This window comes from Temnothorax americanus, unplaced genomic scaffold, assembly GCF_048541705.1.
Source record: "Temnothorax americanus isolate GAGA-0224 unplaced genomic scaffold, ASM4854170v1 Scaffold1, whole genome shotgun sequence".
NCBI classification, from domain to species: Eukaryota; Metazoa; Arthropoda; class Insecta; order Hymenoptera; family Formicidae; genus Temnothorax; species Temnothorax americanus.
In genome coordinates, this window is record NW_027509230.1 from 1,407,228 (window position 1) to 1,428,459 (window position 21,232).

At 41.7% G+C, this 21,232-nt stretch overlaps 1 protein-coding gene and 1 long non-coding RNA gene across 2 annotated transcripts; one reads left to right on the forward strand and one right to left on the reverse strand.

The window, feature by feature from the left end:
• Positions 1–298: 298 nt before the first annotated feature.
• Positions 299–20,915, forward strand: Btv (dynein cytoplasmic heavy chain beethoven). The gene is made up of 46 exons (XM_077406779.1): positions 299–985; positions 1,304–1,632; positions 1,703–1,865; positions 2,087–2,268; positions 2,337–2,449; positions 2,843–3,088; positions 3,379–3,599; positions 3,730–4,128; positions 4,207–4,448; positions 4,655–4,978; positions 5,133–5,199; positions 5,454–5,790; positions 5,906–6,257; positions 6,401–6,743; positions 7,023–7,185; positions 7,281–7,500; positions 7,605–7,731; positions 7,825–8,430; positions 8,615–8,861; positions 8,986–9,493; positions 10,255–10,647; positions 10,749–10,928; positions 11,088–11,453; positions 11,540–11,658; positions 11,738–12,048; positions 12,293–12,441; positions 12,717–12,998; positions 13,156–13,385; positions 13,457–13,585; positions 13,671–13,919; positions 14,074–14,513; positions 14,593–14,727; positions 14,872–15,101; positions 15,226–15,435; positions 15,627–15,915; positions 16,133–16,642; positions 16,739–16,995; positions 17,097–17,297; positions 17,370–17,589; positions 17,715–17,868; positions 18,191–18,407; positions 18,585–19,018; positions 19,098–19,400; positions 19,486–19,736; positions 19,860–20,154; positions 20,354–20,915. Exons 1-46 carry the CDS (start codon positions 749–751, stop codon positions 20,638–20,640), a joined length of 12,267 nt encoding a protein of 4,088 aa, XP_077262905.1. The 5' UTR covers positions 299–748; the 3' UTR covers positions 20,641–20,915.
• Positions 1,788–4,688, reverse strand: LOC143898325 (uncharacterized). Its single transcript, XR_013257177.1, has 4 exons — positions 4,564–4,688; positions 3,804–4,111; positions 2,834–2,986; positions 1,788–2,574 (listed from the first exon to the last, which is right to left on the reverse strand). It is a non-coding gene; the product is annotated as an uncharacterized LOC143898325 (long non-coding RNA).
• Positions 20,916–21,232: the final 317 nt, after the last annotated feature.

The following is a 21,232-nucleotide window of genomic DNA, read 5'->3' on the forward strand; positions in this document are numbered from 1 at the left end:
GTGCATCTTTCTAAATTTACTGATGTCGTGAGCGACGATTAATTAGGAACACAATTAGAGATCGCCCGATAATATATTGCTTCAGAATGGAGCGTGACTCGCGTTTGACGAGAATTAATGCGCTTAAATCTGAATGATAATGTTCCTCCTTTCCTCCGCATTTAACTAGGACAAACGAATTTTTCTGTAATTTGTCTTCTTTATTTATCTTCTCTATATATCTTCTTTATATTTCGTTAGTCAACAAATACTGATTGTTCTTCTTAAATCTGCGCGTGTTATAGAGCTGTTAGCTTTTGACACTCGCTCCTGTAACCATGATTTCTCGATTTCTCGAATCAGAAAATGATTTCTCTTCCCAGTAAACACCAAGTGACAATAGACTTACGTGCAAGTTACAATTTCCTACTCAACGAAGTAAATACAATGTAACACATGTTTTAGGAACTGTAACTCTTGCATGTAAGTTTATTGTTACTCGGTGTTTACTGTTTTTTTTTTAGTTTATAACACGATTAGATAGGTAGGAAGCTATCTCTGACAGATTCAAGTAGCGTCACGCGTATCTGCGCACGTGCAGCGATGCGTGTAGCGATTAGTGACAGCTGTGTTGTGTGTTGACTGTTGGTCGTCGTGACGACTGACGATGACGATGCCGGGCCGTCCGCTCTTCACGAGGCCGTACGAAACGCCCGTGTGATTTAACACTGTGTGTTTAAAGCGCTGCGTTTAAAACCGGAGCGACGATATGGTGGTCGCTGACAAACGCAGGCGTCTGATAGTCTCGACGGCGGGTCACTTCTTCAGCGCGTCCGTGCAACACGACGAGGAGGACGTCGAGGATCGCGAGATCCTCGATCGTTTCCTGGAGCAGTCGTCGTGTAGGACTCTATGCGCCCGACCGGTCGACGCCGATCGGAATCAAGTCCGTTTGAAATTAAGCACCGAATTGCCCGCCGGTAGAAACACGTTGGTCTTCTTCAAGGTACCATCAGAGAGACCCTCCTTCTTCGAAAGAAAGAAAAACACTTTGAGAATTGATGAGTAAATGCGGAAGATTGATGACGAGTAAGAAAGAGGCTTTGTCAACAAGACGTTTGTCGCGATTTGCCTTTCTTAAGATCTACTTAATCCACAGAACTGTTCTTTCGCACATTTCTCTCGTTTACCGTTTACCGTTGGCTCCTAATCACCGTCGTGCCGGCTGACGAGCGTGACTCTTTCTCGTAGAAAGCATTTTCTAGAAAGCCGCGATTTTTCAACACGCCGTTTATATTTCATGACGGTGCGAAAATTCATGCAGGTGACAGCGGCGGCGGTGACGGAAGAGAACTTTCACGACGTGGTCCAGGTGGCTTCCACCGGCTGCGGAGACGGATCGGTCCTGATCGAGGGTCTCCGTCAGGTATGGGCGCCGACCCTTCGTTCGTCCGCTTTAAGTACGTCTTGTTTGAAGAAATTGGAGGAGAGACTGCTCAGCTCCGGGTTTTCGATTACCGTCGCGGAGGAGGAAGAATTCTGGAAGCGGAAACGGGACGAGGCCAAACGATCGCAAGAGAGAACGAATTGCGAGGAGGCTGCCAAGTCCGTGAAGAACATCAGGGCCGAGCTTGAAAGCGCCGCGGTCTCGAGGTGCACATTTGTAAACTTTACTCCCTTTACTATTTTACACAATTACTATTTATTTTTCTTTTCGGCACAGAGACGGATTAATCGCCGTGGAGGAAGCTTGCGAAGCTATTTCCGTATACGTGGATGATCTGTGGAAGCTGGGAGGGCCGGCGTATACCGAGGAACGAATGAAGTCGTTTCTCGATGTGATCGGAAACGAAGTGGTCCAGCTGATACAAAATTATCTCAATGCGGTACTGTCTTTATATATTAACCATAATCAATAAAAAATTAAGACGTTTCAAAACCACTCATAAATCCTTAAAAAGTCTTCGGACGATCTACAATCGTTTAAAAATAATATGCAATGAGAGCATCGATTTTTTTTGGTAATAAATGAAACTAATTGACTTATAAGCGAGTATCAAAAGACTTTAAATGCTAATTAAGAAATCGATTTCTTTATATTCATTAGATCGATACGATCGACGCTCGCGCAAAGGATGAAACAATCGCACTCGGAGCGACAGTGTGCGAAAAGTGGGCGAACGCCGCGCAGAAGCTGACGGAGCTTTTCTGGCCGCATCACTCGCTCCATCCTTGGCGCGGACCGATCTTTATACCCGAGAAATGCTCGAAGCTCGGCAGACGCCTCAGGTAGGCGTTAACGCATACGAATACCATACCAGCCATGGAATGTATAATAACGTAACCGCGATCTTCAGGCAGATGTCCGAGTTACGTGCGCAGCATCGCCAATTGAGCAGACTTCTGACTCCGAGCGAGAGATCTGGGCTCGGTATCGAGAAATTGCTCCAGACGTTCGATGACACGAGAGGTACCTGCAGCTTCGCTTTAGAAATATTTTATGATAGCTTTCCGATGTGATTAATTAGGCCACACGAGAAACCATAAAGGAGCCAAATTGGTTTTTCTCTTAAAAAATCGCAGACACCTCCGAAACTGAAATGGACCAAGCGGTTTTTGTAACTCGTAACTTTTCACGAGTTATTTAATGGATAATAATTGAAATAATTAGAAATAGACTAAAAATTGATAAAAAATCATGAGATAAAAGGAGCTAACGGCTCCTTTAAAAAGGAAGCTAGGTTTTAGTGCTATACTTTAATGAATTATTAAATAGCATTAACGGTATTTAATAAAATACAAATAATTTTTCTCAAATACAAAAATTAATTCAAATAAAAAGATTAATAATTACGTTGCTCAGTTGCTTTGGACGATGATGAGCGAGACGACGAATGGAACAGATCGGTGCGTAAGATCGAGGAAGGTCTGATGCCAGCGGAGGAGCGCGTTGCTCAGAAGCTGAAGGACCACATCGCCGATGCCGATACCCCGAGCGCTTTGGCAGCTGAATTTGGAAGATATAGCGAGTTGATGAAGAGGGAAGGGCTTAAGAGAGCGTTACGCGGAGAACGAGAATCGTTGCTTGCGGCATATCGTGATCTAATCGGTAGAGCACATTCTTACACTAAAACGTTCTCTGCATCACTAACGTTAGTCATATGAATAATTAGTATAAAAATAAAAAAACTGCAAAGAATTTACGCATAACTTTTCTTTTTTTATAGTTGTTAATGAATTGTTAAATCGATTATTGATATTATTTCTTACAAATATTTTTTCTTCCGACTATAATTAGAGATAAGATGGTAGATATTGAGAACGATAATTCGTACAATTCAAACTTGTCTCGATCAATTAATTAACTATACTATTTCTTCAAAATACGCGGAATTCTAGAGAATCGTTTGGCTGGTCCTGACACGGAAAATCTTCTGGCTGCTCCGAAAGTGCTGCAAGAGGTTCAAGCCGCTAGATCCGCGGAGATACGGCTGGAGAGTCTAGCTAAATTAGGAAAGGAGTTGCTTGCTGACCTTCCGGGGTATGAAGAAGTGGCGGCGCGTTTATCGAGCGCGCTAAAAGAAGCCGAAGAGAGAAGGCGAGATTTGGTTGAGTCATGGGTAACTTTCAATTGCGTATCTTTAGCGCGATACATTTCTCTAAAATTATTTTTTTTAAATTACACACGAGATTTATAATCTCATCAGTTATATATTTGCAAAAAATCGAGTAACGCATTTTTGTTTGCAGGTGAACACTACTAAGGACAATATAACCAAGAAGGAATTAAGCTTGGGCACCGATTCGCCGGTGGTTGAACTTACCGGCACCAGCATGATGCGAGTGACCTATGATCCTCGACTGATGACTCTGATCAGAGAGGCCAGAGCGTTGTCCGGCGAGGGCGTCGAGCTGCCAAGGGAGATTAGAGATCTGGTGGACAGAGCCGCGTCTTTAGCTGGACGGGCTAGAGCTCTTCAGCAGGTCGCTACTTTTCACAACACGATCGGCGACCGAATGATGCCGTCCCAAAGACCGCTTATGTTGACGATAGCTCTCGAATTGGCGCGAGCTGTTCAGGAACAGTCGGGTGTCGTTTGGTCTGATCCTCATCTCGTCGACGTGTACACTGCTAGGTTAAAAGAATTGGTAATAATTGGATCGTCTCGTTATCTATATTAATATTGCAAGATGATGAAATTTATGGCGCGATATATTGCCCCGCAGGTAGTGAAGTTTGCTCGACAAAATTCAGAATTGATCTCGAAGCATTCTACCTTGCGAAATTACGTGTCGGGCTTGTTGAAAGGCGATGCCGTGCACCTCGTCGGAAATCAGAACGTATGGAAGGAGACGTTGACGAGCATGAGGGCGATTGTCGACGCGGTAGATTCGGAATATGGTAACGCGAGAGCTTGGAAATTACATTGGGATCGGCAACTTCTGAAGGCGTTGGGTGTAGCATACAGGTATAGAGGTTATAAATTTCGCAGAAGAATCCAGGAGTGGATTTAAAAAGATCTAAGAAATCTTTGATCATAATAAAATGCTGCGGCGCGGGTATATATATAGAGCAATGCTTACTTGCGTGCAATTTGTTAGCGACACTGATGTTTTTATTGGGAGATATATTTGGTATTAAAACACATTCCATTTTATTGCGCGTCTCGCCTAGGAATGCCTTGCCATCCTTATCGAGGAAGCTGTCGGAAATTCGAGTGGAGCTCACTTTTCGAGATGGATCCCTACAATGGAGACCGCCGCTCGAGGATATTCGCGCGAAGTTATATTCCGGTATACGCCGATCACTTTCCATCCCGGTGAACTTTAGGGGCGTCGGAGACGTCGCTGATGCACGCTTCGGTGATTTGGTGCAGAAGAACGCGTATCTATTCAGCGGCGTTTACAAACAGATCGAAATCGCCCTGTCCACTCTCGAGTTGTTTAGGACCAAGTGGTTAAGTCTAGCGACACCGGCCAACATCGACGTTGGAGAACGGTAAACTTGAAATAATATTTTAAGAAATCACTACAAATAAGGTTTTATTAAATTTCCATGAAAAAAAAAAATAATTAGAAAGGATCTATAAATGGGTTAATAAGTTAGGGAAAAGTATTGATATACGTCTACATATCGGTCTATAATTTTTTAGATTGAAAGGTAAACCTCCCCAAGAATGGGCGAAAGCCTTTAAGGAAGCGAAACAATGGGCCCAAGAGGTAAGTTTTATGTTACGAGGATGAGTCAGAAAATATCTTACTCTTGAATAAATTAAAACAAAAAAAAACAACAATGATAAAAAGTTCCTAGAGTATATATTAATAAATTTTTAACTCTGATGTGCGTCTTGTTGCTTTTCATATACAAATGTATACTTGCTTTTCGATTTGTTCTCGTATTAAACACCTTCGTACTTTTAAAACATATTGATCTAACTGAATAATATAGCCTGTACGTTTTTTCGCCGAGATAGGTTGGGAAATTACGCGGTTGCGAGGTGAAAATCTCGTGCATATGCGTCGACACGGCGACAACGAGGAACGATTTGGAGACTGCGTCTCGCCACTATTGGGAACGGCTGTGTTCCGATCTGAGAGCGGAAGCGTCTTCGCGGCTGGTTGCCATCGTGGACTTCCTGTCCTTCGCGTCCAAGGAGCTCGAACGTAGGCCACGCGATGTGGAAGAGGTCGGATTAGCTCACGAGGCTCATGCACGCATCGAGCAACAGTCGGCCGGAATCGCCGAGGAGATGGAAATCGTCGCTGTGCTGGCCAAAGTTATGGCCGCGTGGACCAGCGAGAAGCTCGACGGTAATGTCTTCTCGCCAGATAAGATTGTCGCGCAACTTCTGCAGGAGAACCGATCCTTCGTAAATTGCAAATAAAGATATAAATTGAGCATTCGTTTTGTGTGTTTTTTTTGCAGGCGTTAACGCGGCTCACGCTGCTTGGCAGGATTTGGGGGATCGTTTGGAAAAACACAAGTCCGTTATGGCGCGTCTATTGGAAGATGCTAAAGTTAATCTTCGTCATAAGGCGATAGCGCTAAGGGATGAGAGAGAAAGATGGCAGGTAAAGTGGTTTGCCAGATCGGAGAATCTTACGCTTGATTGGTTGATGTCGATGAAAGAACGTTGGCTCAATCTAAATGGACAACTGGATTCCTTGAAAGCGGATTGCAAGAGAATAGCTCTGGACCTCGAAAGTGTCCTGGAGGATGACGACACTAATCTGTCACAAGTGGAGCGTGAATTGGAAACCGAAGAGTCAAATTACAGGTCTCTTTAACGGAAGACTTTTTTTTTTTTTTATTAAACTAGAATTCTTCGTTTCTTTAATTGTCTTAACTTAAAAAAAGTTATTTTTTATTATAATATTTTTAACGATGAACGAATTAAAATGTAATTAAACACCATTGCAGATTCCAATCCGAATTTTTGGAGGAACTGAAAAATCAGGAAACCGAGGAGTGGGCCGTAGCTAGAAGAAGATTACCGAGACTTCATGATTGGCTCGATTCCTGGGAGAATAAAATTCGGTTGCAAGACAATTTGGAGATTGATACCTTCGTCGGTAGAAAAATAAAAGAAGTCAGATCTGCTATCGAATCTATCCAGTCGCTTCGGGGAGACGAGATTGCCAACGAGCATTGGACTGAGTTAATTTCTATATTGGGTTTGAAGGTCGAAACCCCACGGGATATCACTTTGGGTCACTTGCTCGCTTGTACAAAGACGCTGAAGGAGAATGAGGATCAAATAAAAGTAAGAATATGAAAGTTTAAGATTGTTAAGAAGAAAGGACCGATATATCAGCATTTCAGTGTTTATATAATTTTTTCTGTAAAAGATATGTCAACGTAAAGTACATTACATGAAAAGTATATGCTCTTAAAAATAATTAAAAATAATAGGCTTGAGAAAAAGAAAAATAGAAAGAGAGAGAGAGATATATATATATATATCGGCTGGATATGTAGCTATATATACATTTATATTCTCAGACTTCCATAAATGCGACATATATATTTTTTTTAATCTCAGGAGATAACCAAACGAGCGATTGCAGAGAGCGGGATCCGACAGGCGTTAATAGATCTGGAGATCTGGGAAAGTACGGCGTCACTTCCGTTGCAGGAATCAACCGACAGCAAGAATACAACAATCTTACTCGTCGGAGACTACGGCACTTTGTTAGCGAAAATAGGTACCGTCTACACTTACTAGTTATTAGTTGTTTGGTTTTTATCAATTTTATAATCTGTTTATTTTATTTCAAATTTTGAATCTTCCTCATAATAGAGGAATTGAGACTCTTGCTCGAAGGAGCGAAAGGCACGTCAGGACACGACAGGTTCGCGTCTAGAGTTGCGCGCTGCGAAGCGGCCCTATCAGAGCTCGAGGAAAGGATTAAGGCACTCAGCAGCGTGCAAAGGAAATGGATTTACTTGGAGCCAGTCTACGGAAGTGGGGCTGCTCCTAATGATTCCGGAAGATGGTCTAGGGCTGATAAGGAATTTAGGTTTATTAAACTATATCAATCCGATTTAATTCGCTTATATACAGTTCCTGCGTTTTTCTTTTACTTATATCTAAACATCAATGTATGCCTATGTGAACTTTTAGGTATCTCATAGGAGAAGTATCTCGGGATCCCAGAGTACCATCCTTGAGACAACTTCCATTACCAGCTTTAACAAGTTTGAAGGATCTATTAGACAGATGTCAGAAATCTCTGGATGAATTTTTAGAGGTGGAACTCAGCATATAATTAAAAAACATTTTATTTAAAAAATTTGTGTTTTTTACCCTCGTTAGCTAATAACAACAAAAATCTTAATTGCAGGAGAAACGAGCAGCTTATCCGAGATTATACTTTCTTAGCGATGAAGACCTTTTGGAATTGGTATCGGGCAGTGGAAGAGGATTGGAGGCTCATTTGCCGAAGTTGTATCACGGTATTGGTTCAGTAGTAAAGGAAAATAATTCGTTAACGGCGATCGCGTCGCCCGAGGGAGAGATATTGAAGTTACCAAAGGCTGTCGACCTCACTGAACCTTTACCGCGATGGCTAGATAATCTCGAGAAAGGAATGAGAAACGCTCTCCGTCACAGTTTGGAGAAGTGTTTAAACGACTCCGCACCCGATCCGTCCGTTTATCCTACACAGATATTGCTACTGTCAGAGAGAATAGGATTTACCGAGCGCTGCGAACGCGCCTTGAAAGAAGGTCGCGCGGCCTTGCAGAAACTTGTCGAATATTTGGAAACGCGGAGGGCGAAGTACAGAGGACTGGAGGACGCCGATGACAAGCTGACCGTTTTGAAAGCGCGTGGTCTTCTTCTGGATACCGTTTATCACTTGCAAGTGGCTCGATCATTGTTCAAGATCGTGGTAACGGGCGAGAATGCTAATTGGACGTGGTATAAACAACTGAGGAGTTACAAAACTGTGAGTTTTGGTTTAAAAAAACTACATTTTTGTCTCGATGATTAAAAATTAAATCACAATACGATTTTTTTTAACGCATTCTATATTTAAATGATAAATTTTCCAAACAAGAAGCATATTGTATAACATCTTATTGATTATATATTATATTATTACATATTACACTGTCATATTTTAATTTAAGAATGAAGGCACGTATGTGGTACGATGCGCCGGTGCAGAGTTACCGTATCGCTTCGAGTATCAAGGGGCATCCATCGGCTTAGTGAGAACTCCCTTGACAGAGAAGTGCTTCTTAGCTCTCACGCAAGCTATGAAGCTTGGATTGGGTGGAAGCCCGACTGGTCCCGCTGGAACCGGGAAGACCGAAAGTGTCAAAGCTCTAGCATCTGTTTTGGGTAGACTGGTTCTCGTCTTCAATTGTGATGAAGGTAAGGCGTTTAGTTCTCAATCGTTGCGGCAGAAAATTGTCACTAAAGGATTAAACGTGGTATAAATATACGTTTTTGTCCGCGAAACTAAGTTTAGTATTAAAATGTCCGTTGCGAAATATAGGAATGGACACCGGCAGTATGAAACGTATCTTGGGCGGCTTGGCGCAAGCGGGTGCCTGGGGTTGTTTCGACGAATTCAATCGTCTTGAGGAGGACACTCTGAGCGCGGTATCGATGCTGGTGAGACCGCTTCAAGAAGCGCTACGGAACGGCTCATCCGAGATTCTGCTAGGCGATCAGAAAATCAAGCTAGATCCTCACTGCTGCATCTTCATCACGATGAATCCAGCTGGGAGCGAGTACGGCGGCAGGCGCAAGCTGCCGGATTCCTTAGCGCGACTCTTCAGGCCTATCAGTATGGCGCATCCAGATAAATCAGACATTGTCAGAACTCTGTTGGAGTGCGCTGGTTTCTTAGAGGCGACCACCCTTGGAAAACGACTCGTGGAAGCTCTCGATATTGCTGGGACCATGCTTTCCGAGCAGCCGCATTACGATTGGGGGCTCAGGGCGCTTAAATCTGTGCTCGACGCCCTGCGTCCGATTGCCGACGTCGATGAGACCACCAGGTATGTTCGTGTCTGTTTTAAAATGTGTCAGATTGAGGAAGAAAATGTTATTAGATACATGATTATAAATTGATTTTTATTTCATTAATATTAATATTAATATAATAACATTAGCGTATTTTTAATACACTGTTGATATTTTAATACTATTTAATACTGTTTTAATACTCTTTAATATTGTTTTAATACTGTTCAATTAGTAAGTTGATGTTAACGAAAGCTTGATCTGATATTCCAGCACTCAAAACTTTTCGATGATAATTTCAAAAGTCATAATCACAAGATTAATCGTCAGCGATATCTATGCCAGATATCTCAAGCTGTGATTAACGCGCGGAAATTCGTGAGGTTCTACGATAAGTTTTCCAGCGATAAGAGACTCGTTCTTGCGGCTTAAACAGATCTAATATAATTAATAGATGGAAATAAAATCACTCGATATAATCGCCTCGTGTTTTTAGTTTATCAGACTTCTTATCTGATATATGTATTTGACAAATTCTCTTTTTTTGTTTTTATTGCCTTGATAAGTATACGAGTTGTCCATCGATAAGAAAACATTTCAGTCCTTAAAGTAGATTTCAGTTCGTATTTTTTGCCGATAAGAAATCCTACTTCTATTACGTATAATTTAGATAAATATATGTAAATATTTTTTTATGGAATTAAGAGAAATTTGTATTAATATCTTTAAGCTGCACTAATAGAAATTGTTGTTGTTAAAACTATATTATGATGAAAAGATTTCTTTTTTTTTGCAGGCTTCTTATCTCAATCAAGGCATCGACCCTTCCGAAACTGACGGAGGCAGATACGACGAAATTCCTGTCGTTGCTGAACGATCTCTTCCCGAAGACTAATCTTCCTTTATCGGTCTCCACTGAAAGCGAGGATCTGGTCGTCGCATTATTGAAGATTTGTGAAACACGGGGATTGACGAAAGAAATTGCCAATAGATGCGTTCAACTGAACGATCTATTGAAAAGCAGGACCGGCGTTGCCATAGTCGGCCTACCGGGTAGCGGAAAGACGTCGATCAGGTCGTGTTTGGCTGAAGCGATAGCAAAAACCGGCGAATCCGTGCAGCAGATTATCGTTTATCCTGGCGCGATACCAAAGAGCAGATTGTTAGGTCACATTAATCCGCGGACAAGGTAAAGAGTATATGAAACACAATTTACACAATGATTCCTTTTATTCCGCGTTTTAAAGACCCGTTGAATATTAAAATACAAATGTTTGTGCGTGTAAATAGGGAATGGAAGGAGGGTGTTTTGTCGAGCGCGGTAACGTCCGCCGGGAATTCCGCGACCTGGATCATTTTCAATGGGGACGTGGAACCCGACTGGGCGGAGGCGTTGAATTCAGCCCTGGACGATAATCGATTGCTAACATTACCCAATGGAATAGGAATTAAGCTTGGTAGCGGTACAAGGTACAAATGTCTTAATTGAAGATATCTATAACAACATTTATAACGCGTAGTGGCGAAAAATCTGTCAAATTCTAATTATATACGTCAAGTAAGTTGTTAAGTTTTATGCGGCATTTAATTATTCGATTATACATGTTGCACAAATGTTTGTAAAACAAGGTTTATCTTCGAGACCCACAAACTCGCCGATGCTAGCCCAGCTACAGTTTCCCGATTGGGCGTTCTGCATCTTGGCTCAACGAGACCGACGTCCTTGTTGGTACCGTGGCGTTTAGAGCAACTCTCGTCGACCGCTACGGAGATCGCGAATACCCATTTATGTTCTTGCATCGACGAAACTCTGAAAATAAAGGCTAATAGTTCCTCCGCATCCGGTTTAATGGCCGCTACATTGTGTCATTTGCATAAAGCGCAAACGTTCGCTCAGGCCACTCAGGCTCTTCTGGTTTCATTATGCGGCCAAGTGGAGGATGCAAAATCCAAAGACGATTTAGCGAAATTTATTTACGGATCAACCGAAAGCTGGTGAGTGCGCTAAATGGGACTTCTCGAGTTTTTAAAACAATAGACTGAATTACATCGAACTTTTTGCTCATACAAGTATTTCTCAGGTGTCCCGATCCACAAAAGCCAAGCGCAGTTCTTTACGACTTCGAAACCGATCGATTGGTACCCTTCAGCGATACGTACGAGTCTATCAACACCGATCACGGGCCCGTCTCGATTTCGGGTACTAAAAAAATTGCGTTAAAACTTCAAAATTATATTTTTAGGAGAGACATAGATCTATATTTATGTATTTTATGCAGATCGCATCAAGAAGGCATTAGCGGCTATTTTGCCCTGGATGGAGAATGGTCATCCCATTATGATTCGTGGACTCGAAGGTTGCGGTAAAAATGCCTTGATCGACGTTGCATTGACGAAAATAAAAAGTCAGGATATCACGACCGTGGTACGAGGATCTTCGCTTTATGGTCCTGACGATCTTGTGAGTCGTTTGAAAAAAGCCTGTTTGCGCTTGGAGTCTTCTTCGCAGGGTAGGATGTACAAACCGAGAAGCGGATCTCAAGTGCTTCTTATCTTGGAAGATATGCATCTCGCTGCTAAAGACTTACAGGTATAATCCAGACAAGTATCTTCTCTAATCTTTCGATCTATTAATTTAGAGACGTCTTATAGCTGTCTGTGTTTAGCACATAAAACGTTTCAAAACTTTTTTTTTGAAACTGTTTCTGCTTTAATAATACGATTAAGTCCGTAAATAATACAAACTTCTTTAAAAAAGAATGGTAAAAGAAAAGTTTTCAATAAAAAATATTTATTTTTATAATAAAAAATTAATGAGATCAAATTATCTTTAGGAATTAGTAAGAGAGTTACTTCAAGAGGAAGGTTTCCTTGAGGAAGATCTCGTATTTTCTAAAATATCCATAACGATTATATGCACTGCCGATGTGACTACTCGATTACATCCGAGGCTCGAAGCCTTATTCGCAACTTATTATCTAGAGTGAGTGACTTCTCTGTACAAAAATATATCAATCAAAATAAAGTTTAAAGGAAATCCATTTTTTAAAATTAAGTACCTAATAATCATATATACATAAATTTAATTTTCTGGATTTTCTAAAATTAAAAGAAAAAGAAAAATTGAAAACTAGAAGTTCACACACATAACTTAATAAAATAAATTTCAATAAATTTTCTTTAATTCGTGTATTAAAAAGAATAGTAATAAATTTAGAACAAGTTCTTGAAACTTTATATGAAATATATCTGTGCTAGATATCCAAGCCAAAAGGATATCGCGGCTATTCTCGAACTTCATTTGAGGACTTCTTTGAAAGAAGTCGACTTTGTCATGGCGGAATCTTGGATCGCCCGAATGAAGCCTAGTATTTTGGACGCTTTCCGATCTGCGAGTTCCTCCCAGGAATCTTCTTTTACTTGGACTCTTAAGGATATTGTCTCGTGGGCAAGACTCTTGAAGTATTATCCTGCTCCCGAAAATGAAGCGTACATCACTCGTTACTTGTTGGACATTGGACAACGTCTATTTCGTGCGAGGTATTTTAAAATCATAATATTTTACAAGGGAAAATTATTTTCTAAAAATATATTATTATATGTATACACATGTATAAATTTGCAAAGAAGCTGGATTAAATTTCAAAAAAGATAAATTTCAAGTCTTTTTTAAATATTATTGTATTTACTAATTTAGATTAACGCCCAAGACGCTGACACGGTGGGAATCTCTGCTAATTTCGAAGGACTCCGAGGTAAAGGATTTTAATAATGATGTATATGCATGGAAGAGCGCGAATATTGGGCTATATCCTTTGACTGAAGAGCAATGGCTAGAAGAGGTAATTAACGCAGCGGCTAGATGCGCCAGAGAGGGTCAACCAGTGCAGGCATCGATTTCATCTTATCTTTTAGAAACTGTAGCTGGTGTGTAGCCTAATTAAATTAATAGATAAGAGAAGGGTTGACAATCATAACAATATTAAATATTTCGATAGGATTAAGTTGGGCTATTGGATGCGATTTTCGTGGTATAATTCTCGTTGGACGACCGGGAGCGGGCAGAAGGTCAGCTGTTAAACTAGTTGCAACCTTCTCTTCCTTACGACTGATCGATTCAGGGCCTGGTACAGTAAGATGAGCTAATAATCTGTAGAAACGCGTTCTATTATTGTATCTTGTCCCTTAGAATCCCGGCATATCGTTTTTCAGAACGTGGTAAAGCGGCGATAAAGAGCGCCGTACAAGCAGCCGGTATTGAGAGTCAACCGACTTTGCTCCTGTTGGAGGAACATCACGCCAGGGAGGAGACCTTAGCCGTGATGGTGAGCGCCATAGTATCCAAAGGGGAAGTTCCAGGACTTTTCACGACGGAGGAACTTGATGCGCTGGTCGCACCGCTCGCCGATCTTGCCCGAAGAGAAGATTTTCAAGGGACACTGGAGCAGTATTTATATCATCGTACGTGTATCCAAAATTGTATTCGATACTGGATAAACAAATCCATAGAGGACTATTTCTCTTTTAAGAGAATTTATAAATCTTTCGTTTGTATACCCAGCAATGGATTGTTTCGTTAATTCACGATGCATATAGTGACTGATTGATTTTACAGGCCTGCGCAAGTTTCTCCGAATAGCGATGATCTTAGATTCAGAAGAGATCGAGTCGTCGTCCCTGTTACATCTCGGTCTCCTTCGACATTGCGCGTTGCTCGGCTCTGGACCTGGCGGTCCCAGCGAGTGGTGGTCCCGAGAATGCTCGCTGATCAAATTGGCAATTCAGGAGGGCACTTTGCAAATGGATGAGCTCGAGGAACTACCGAACGGCGCAAAGGTCATAATCGGAGCTCATCTTCAGGCACTTCGTTATCAAAGGGCACCGGCGCGGTTCCTTGCTCTGATGCACACCTGGAGACAGCTCCGTGACACGTGGAGCAAGGAGGTCGAAGAGAAGCTACGATCTCTCGAAGCCGGTATCAGCAAACTAAGAGAAGCCGGTGAGCAGGTGGCCAAGCTAGAAGATGAGGTGTCCAGGCAACGCCAGGAACTTGAGGTCCGCGTTAACGTTATTATATGTAATTGCAACTTCTTGTATTTTACAATACTGCAATTGCGTAAAATCATGCTTAAAGGTGGAAAAAGGGAGAGCCAATGCCGCTCTTGAACAAATCACCGCCACGATGAGAGGCGCAACCAATCAAAGGGGAGAGATGACAAGTTTGAAGGCTAACACGGAACGCGAAAGTGCCGAACTCGCACGACGTAAGGTAATATCATTCTTTTCTGTTTTTGTGCATCATTATCGATACAAAAAAATTGAGGCTCATAGAGATCACGCAACGCGAAGTGTCCGCGTGGATGCGATGTATATTCATGAATAACAATATATACCAATCTTATCATTTACGTAGGCGGACATAGAGAGTGAATTAGGGAAGGTCGAGCCTCTGGTGGCGCAAGCTGCACAAGCGGTGGCTGGTATAAGTGCCGACGCGTTAGCTGAAGTTCGTTCGTTGAGAGCACCACCGGCGCCGGTGAGAGACGTCCTCGAGGGAGTCCTCCGGTTGATGGGCATAAAGGACACGTCTTGGAACAGCATGAAGACCTTCCTCGCTAAGCGAGGAATCAAGGACGAAATCAGGTAAGCGACAGTATTGGCTCAATCTAACTGATTCATATCAGTTTTATTTTATTCAACTGTTTGTTTAATTTTACAACTAACTAAAATTTTCTCCTTCATTTTTCTACGCAAATTTAACGCGCAGAAATTGGGACGCGAGACGCAGTGCGCCTGCAAGTTTAGAGGCGGTCGCCAAACTGATAAAGGAACGTCCGGACAGCTTCGAAGAGAAAACCGCGAAGAGAGCATCGGTTGCGGCCGCTCCGTTAGCCGCTTGGGTACTTGCGAATCTTCAATACGGTCAAATATTGGAACAAGTCGCTCCCCTGGAACGAGAACAACGTCAGTTAGCTGAGTATGTTTCTTTAATTTTTTAAATGCAAGAATATTCTCCGATTCTTTTGACATTCGTCTTTCTGTGATGTATCTTTTTATCTTTGTCATCCATTTTTTTTCGTTTTCTTACCTAATTTTGAATTTTTATTTTATTTTTTTTTACATTTAATTGTTTTATTTTTCGGTTTCTTAACTATTTTGTCATTTAAGAGGCCTGGCGGCAGCTGAGGCACAGTTGGGACAATTAACAACGGGATTAAACACAGTTGAGAGCCGTGTGGCGCAGCTTCAGAAGGAACTTGCCGAGCACACGAGGAGTGCGGCTGAATTACAGCTGCGAACCGAATCTACCGAGTCCAGTCTTTCGACAGCACGTGCCCTGTTGAAGAAACTCGATACCGAACATCGTGACTGGCAAGCGCAGTCGCAAGAACTGACTGCCAGAAAAGAGCAGCTGGACGTTGAGGCAGCTAATGCCGCAGCTCTACTTGTATACCAGGTAATTAGTCTTCCTATTTAGCTTTGCCTAACGTAAAAAAAGAACAATTTGATTCTAAAATTTACGTCAACAAATAATTTAGATATAGGTTTGAATATTCCTATATTTCAATTGTTTATAAATAAAAAAATCTCTAAATATTTGTTATTAATAATTGATTATAATAATAAGTAGTAACAATTGATCTTTAAAAAATTATGACATTTGGATTGCGCAGGATCCTGAGAGAGATGACGATTGGAAGAAATCAGCGATCAAATTACTAGTAACCGAACGTGAAAGATTATCGTGGAGGGCACAGGGTTTGCCGGCAGACACGGCCAGCTTGGTCGCAGCTTCTCGCGTGCTGAAAGGACCCCTGGTACCTATTTTCCTTGATCCCTCGGGAGTGGCTGTCACCTGGATCAAACGCAATTTTGGCACTAGACTCGAGATAACTCAGCCTGAAAATTCCAAGTTCTTGACGACTCTGGAGCTCGCTGTGCGTTTCGGGAAACCTCTGTTGGTCGAGGAATTGGTCAAGTTTCCGTCGATATTGTTGCCCATGCTTCGTCGAGGATCGCTCAGATTGGGCGATCGTATTCTGCCGGCTCAGGAAGGCTTTCAACTCTTCTTGGCCACTAGGAAGAACCAATTGGAAGATATCCCGAAGGAAGCCGATGCTGTGTTATGCGAGATCACGCTCGGCGCCGGTACGAAAAGCCTGGCAGAAAGATTCGTGGAGAAGGTATGACAAAATTAATAAATATGCAGTGATTTCTGATATGGCATTTCTATCTGATTTTCTTTTATATTCGGATCATTAACGATACTGTCACATCAGCTCCTACTAAACGAAACGCCGGAGCTCGAGGCGCAGAGAAGAGAAGCCTTGGAGAGGGAAGAAAGATTGTCCGGAGAGCGGGACGCGGCCAGGCTAGATGTGCTGAGCCAATTAGCTACTGCCAGAGGCCAAGATCTTTTACAAGAATCCCAAGAACAAGGAGGTCTCTTGTTTTCATTGGAAGCAACGCAGTCTAAGGCGAAAGAGATAGCGATCGCGCTCGAAGAGAGTAGACAAAGTTTAGAAGAAGTCTCAAGGTACTTTTAGAAATTTTAACACTACTTCTATATTAAAAATACTAATATTGATGTTGGTATCAACATCTGAAAATAACGCTGTTTTCGTCCTCTTCTTTTAGGCGTGCCAAAAGTCACGAAAAGTTCGCGCAGTTTGCCGCTAATGTCTACGAGACTATCCAAGGGTTGACACTCCTCAGCTCTTTGTATGTCATTTCCACAGAAGCCTATACCGATATCTGCTTGAAAGCGGTACAGGATGAAATTTCTTTCACGAATGAAGACAGAGAAAAGCGGGAATCACGAGGTCTAATCGAGAAACGGTACGCACATGTTTAATCTGATCGATAAATGAAATGATAAATGCAAGATCGTCACGCAGTCTGTTGTATCAGGTTGATAACTCTGACGTTTCACCATTGCGCGAAGGCGGTCTACAGGAAGCATAGACTTCCGCTGGCGTTGCACATGGCGTTGTCGTTAAACTTAGTGCCGGATGTTGAGAGAAATCTCTTGTTTGACAGTGGCGTCGATAATTCTGACTTTGAGTTACCTGAATGGATACCGGACGAACGACGCGAAGCTGTGCAAGCTTTAGGCTCTTCTCTACCCAACGTATGTATATGATGTTTTCAGTAAATAATTGAAAGTTTTGTTAAATTAATTTCATTACCATGAACAGTTTGAATAAAGCAGATTTGAATTTTTACTGACGTCGATATCATTTTTCTTTTTCAAAGGTAGCCGTTAGGATGAAATCTTCCTGGCTGAACGATATTTCCGATATTTATGCTGACAAGGGACTCAGCGCCTTTCAAAAAGTTTTAGTCGTTAAGGCTCTACGGCCTGACTATTTGCACACCGCACTTTCCAAATTAGCTGCGAAGCAATTAGGCAAGTGCCAGATTATGCGATAAAATTATTTCGAATTTCGCGTATATTTAAACATTTTAATGTCATTGCAACTTACAATTCTAAAATTCATACACTCGGCGAATATACAAACGATCTGAATTCAAGAAAAACGAACAATTTGAATATTATATACAAACCGAACCTTTTATTATTTTTATTTCAAGAATGAACATATGCTTGAAACAATTAACACTACGTTTATTTTGAGATTCTCTCTTTCAAAAATTGTAAATTTACCGAATTCTTTTTCGCGCGATCGACTCTTTCAAGTAAATTTAATTTTTAAATCTATTTGCGAAAGGTGTGAAGGATTTGGCACCACCTCTATGGACATTGAGCACAGTCGCTCAGGAAAAGGTGGGGACGTATCCTGTGCTGTTACTTTTATCGCCGGGAACTGATCCCGGTCCCGAGCTCAGTGTATTAGCCGAGAAACACACCTCCGCTGGATTTACCGAGGTATCTCTGGGCCAAGGACATGTCACGCAAGCTGAATTCGCGTTGGAAACCGCATGCAGGTAAAATCTCATAACTCCCGAAAGCATCGTGATGCAATATGTACAATATTATATGAGTAAAAAAACTTTAAAATGCTTTATCTTGCTTTAATAAAAATTATTAAAGATGGAAATAGAATTTTAATTGAAAGTATACGATGTCGAATATTAAATAATATATTCATGATTACTTCGCAGAAACGGTGGTTGGATATTGCTAAGTAACTTGCAGCTCGCTCTAAACTGGCTACCGCGACTGGAAAGTTTGCTTCGCTCGCCGATGTGTACCACGAACAAGAATTCCTCCACGAGGATCTGGCTGACCACCGAGGAGTGTTCCGGATTCTATCCGGGTTTAGCGGGGCTCTGTCTGAAACTGGCGTATGAACCGCCCGAAGGCGTGAAGAGGAATGTGAGAAAATCGCTGCAACAGCTGCGACAGTCGCAACGTAACAGCGACGATGTCGCGGCCACTACGTTGGTACTCGCCTGGTTACACGCGACGCTTCAAGAACGACGAAACTTCGTTCCTCAGGGTTGGATCAGACCGTACGAGTGGAACGAGTCGGATCTCGAGGCTGCCTACGAATTGGTGGTAAAGGACGTGGCAAAGGAGAAACGATCGCAACAAGGTACGTGAAACGTAAACGTACACAAGTAATTTTAACATCTTATACGACCGATGTATTAAGTATATGTTGGGATGGAAAGGGGATTGGCAGATCGGTAGAGGTCTGCTCGACGTTGCGGTTTACGGCGGCCGGCTCCAGGATGCCTATGACGCAAGGGCATTGCGCTCGATGATACGCAACGCGTGGTCTAGAGATATTTTTGAGGGACGCCGGAAGCTGGGAGACGCGTTGAAAGTAACCGACATGACGATGGGTGATCTATTAAAGTTATTAGAGAATTTGGACGACGTTGATTCGCCGAAAGAGTACTTCGGACTCCCTGCTAACGCTCATAGGGCATGGGAAAGGGCTGCTGCGGAACAAGCCCTGACGTATCTCAAAGGTATCTTTAAAGTTTTATTTTTATATCTAAAATCTAAGTCATCCAAGTTCTCGACATCAACTAATACATTTGAATTATTCTCAAGGTATCTTGATGAAGTCTTTCAGCAACAGCGAAGGAACTAGCGATAAGTTAGAAAAGTCGAAAGTCCAACAAGATCTAAAGGAAATTATGGAACGACAATGTTCTTTGACGTTCACGCGCGATACAGGTACCATAAGCGAGCGGAAAGGAAATCCTTTGCAAGACTTTTTCATCGATGAAATCGATCTTACGAAAAAGTTGTTGCACATTGTACAAACGGATATGGACGCGCCTTCTTTCGACGATAACGAGGTAAGACAGATTTCGATTTTGAGAACTGTATTTCTATACCTATAATTATTTCAATACAACGATAATTATAATTATATATTTTTTTCATAATAATAATGGTAATCATTACATTTATGATTCAAGACTCCCAAGCACTGGCTTGCGGAATGGCGAACGGGCCCGAAGAATACCATTCAATTCGTGAAAGCGCTCTTGTCGAAGTACGAAGCACTAAAATCCTCAGCGATAAATGTACCCCGTCGAGTTGATTTATCCCAGCTGTCCCGACCACGGGCTCTTCTAACCGCCCTAAAGCAACGTACCGCACGAGAGCTCGGCCATACGTTGGAAACGCTTCATCTCCGTGCCAATTGGACCGAGAATCGTACGAACAAAGAGTGGCAGGTATCGCTCCAGCTCGAGGGTTTACTCATATCAGGTAAGTTTGATTAATTATGTTATCAGACTCAACGGAATTTGATCCAGTATATTTACAGTATCAAGTTCTTATTTATTATAATTAAGTAACAAGAATCACATTTGACAATTTTTGAAAACTTTTAGATCATATCGAAAAAGTTTAGAGTCTAGAATACTGTTATAAATAAAAGAGGGCCTACGCAACGCATTTCTTACAGGAGCCTCGATCGAAGAAGGTGTCTTGAAGGATCTGGACGCAAATTCAGCAGCGGTCGCGGTCGCCCCGACATGCCAAGTGGCGTTTATGCCGGAGGAATACTCGGACGATAAATCCGGCGACGACAATCTTTCCGCTCTCGAGGATACGTATCGGCAAGATTATCTGAGCATACCGGTTTATACAAGTGTTCAACGGGAGGCTCTAATTTGTTCGTTACCGATCACGTGCCCGCGAGAAGAATGCGACGCATGGTTACGCCGTGGCGTCATCCTGTATCTGCGATAAGTAGCTTTCGTAATCGTTCCCAATTAAACCGATGAAGATGAAGATAGATCATTTACAAGTAGCACCAGATCTCTGACACAAGAGCAAATAGTTTTTAATTATTGTTAAATGCTAGCTATTAAAAGATATGCATTTGTATTCACATTTAATCTTGCTGAAAAACGTAGACTCTCACTCTGTACAATCCTAAGGTGAGTTTAAACTTTTTATTTATTTGGTCGTCAGATATGTTTATTTGTCAAATATAATTTAAATTAATAAAGCTCGTAAATAAATAGCTTTCGTAATAATTCCCGATGAAGATGAAAATACGGGATGATTTGCAAATAGGCGTTACCAGACGTTAAACCAGATCTCTAACAAAAGCAAATATTTTCACATACTCTAGGTACTATAAAGGATATTTATTTATATTTATTTAATCTCGACAAGAAACATGGGTTTTTAATCTGTAGTCCTAAGGCATTTTAACTGTTTATTCAGTTGTTCGTCAAATATAATTGAGATCAATAAACTTTGCATGTATAATTTGGCTCGATCGAATAAAGAGACGAGGGCGAAGGGGGGGAGGGGGAGAGGAAGTATATATAAA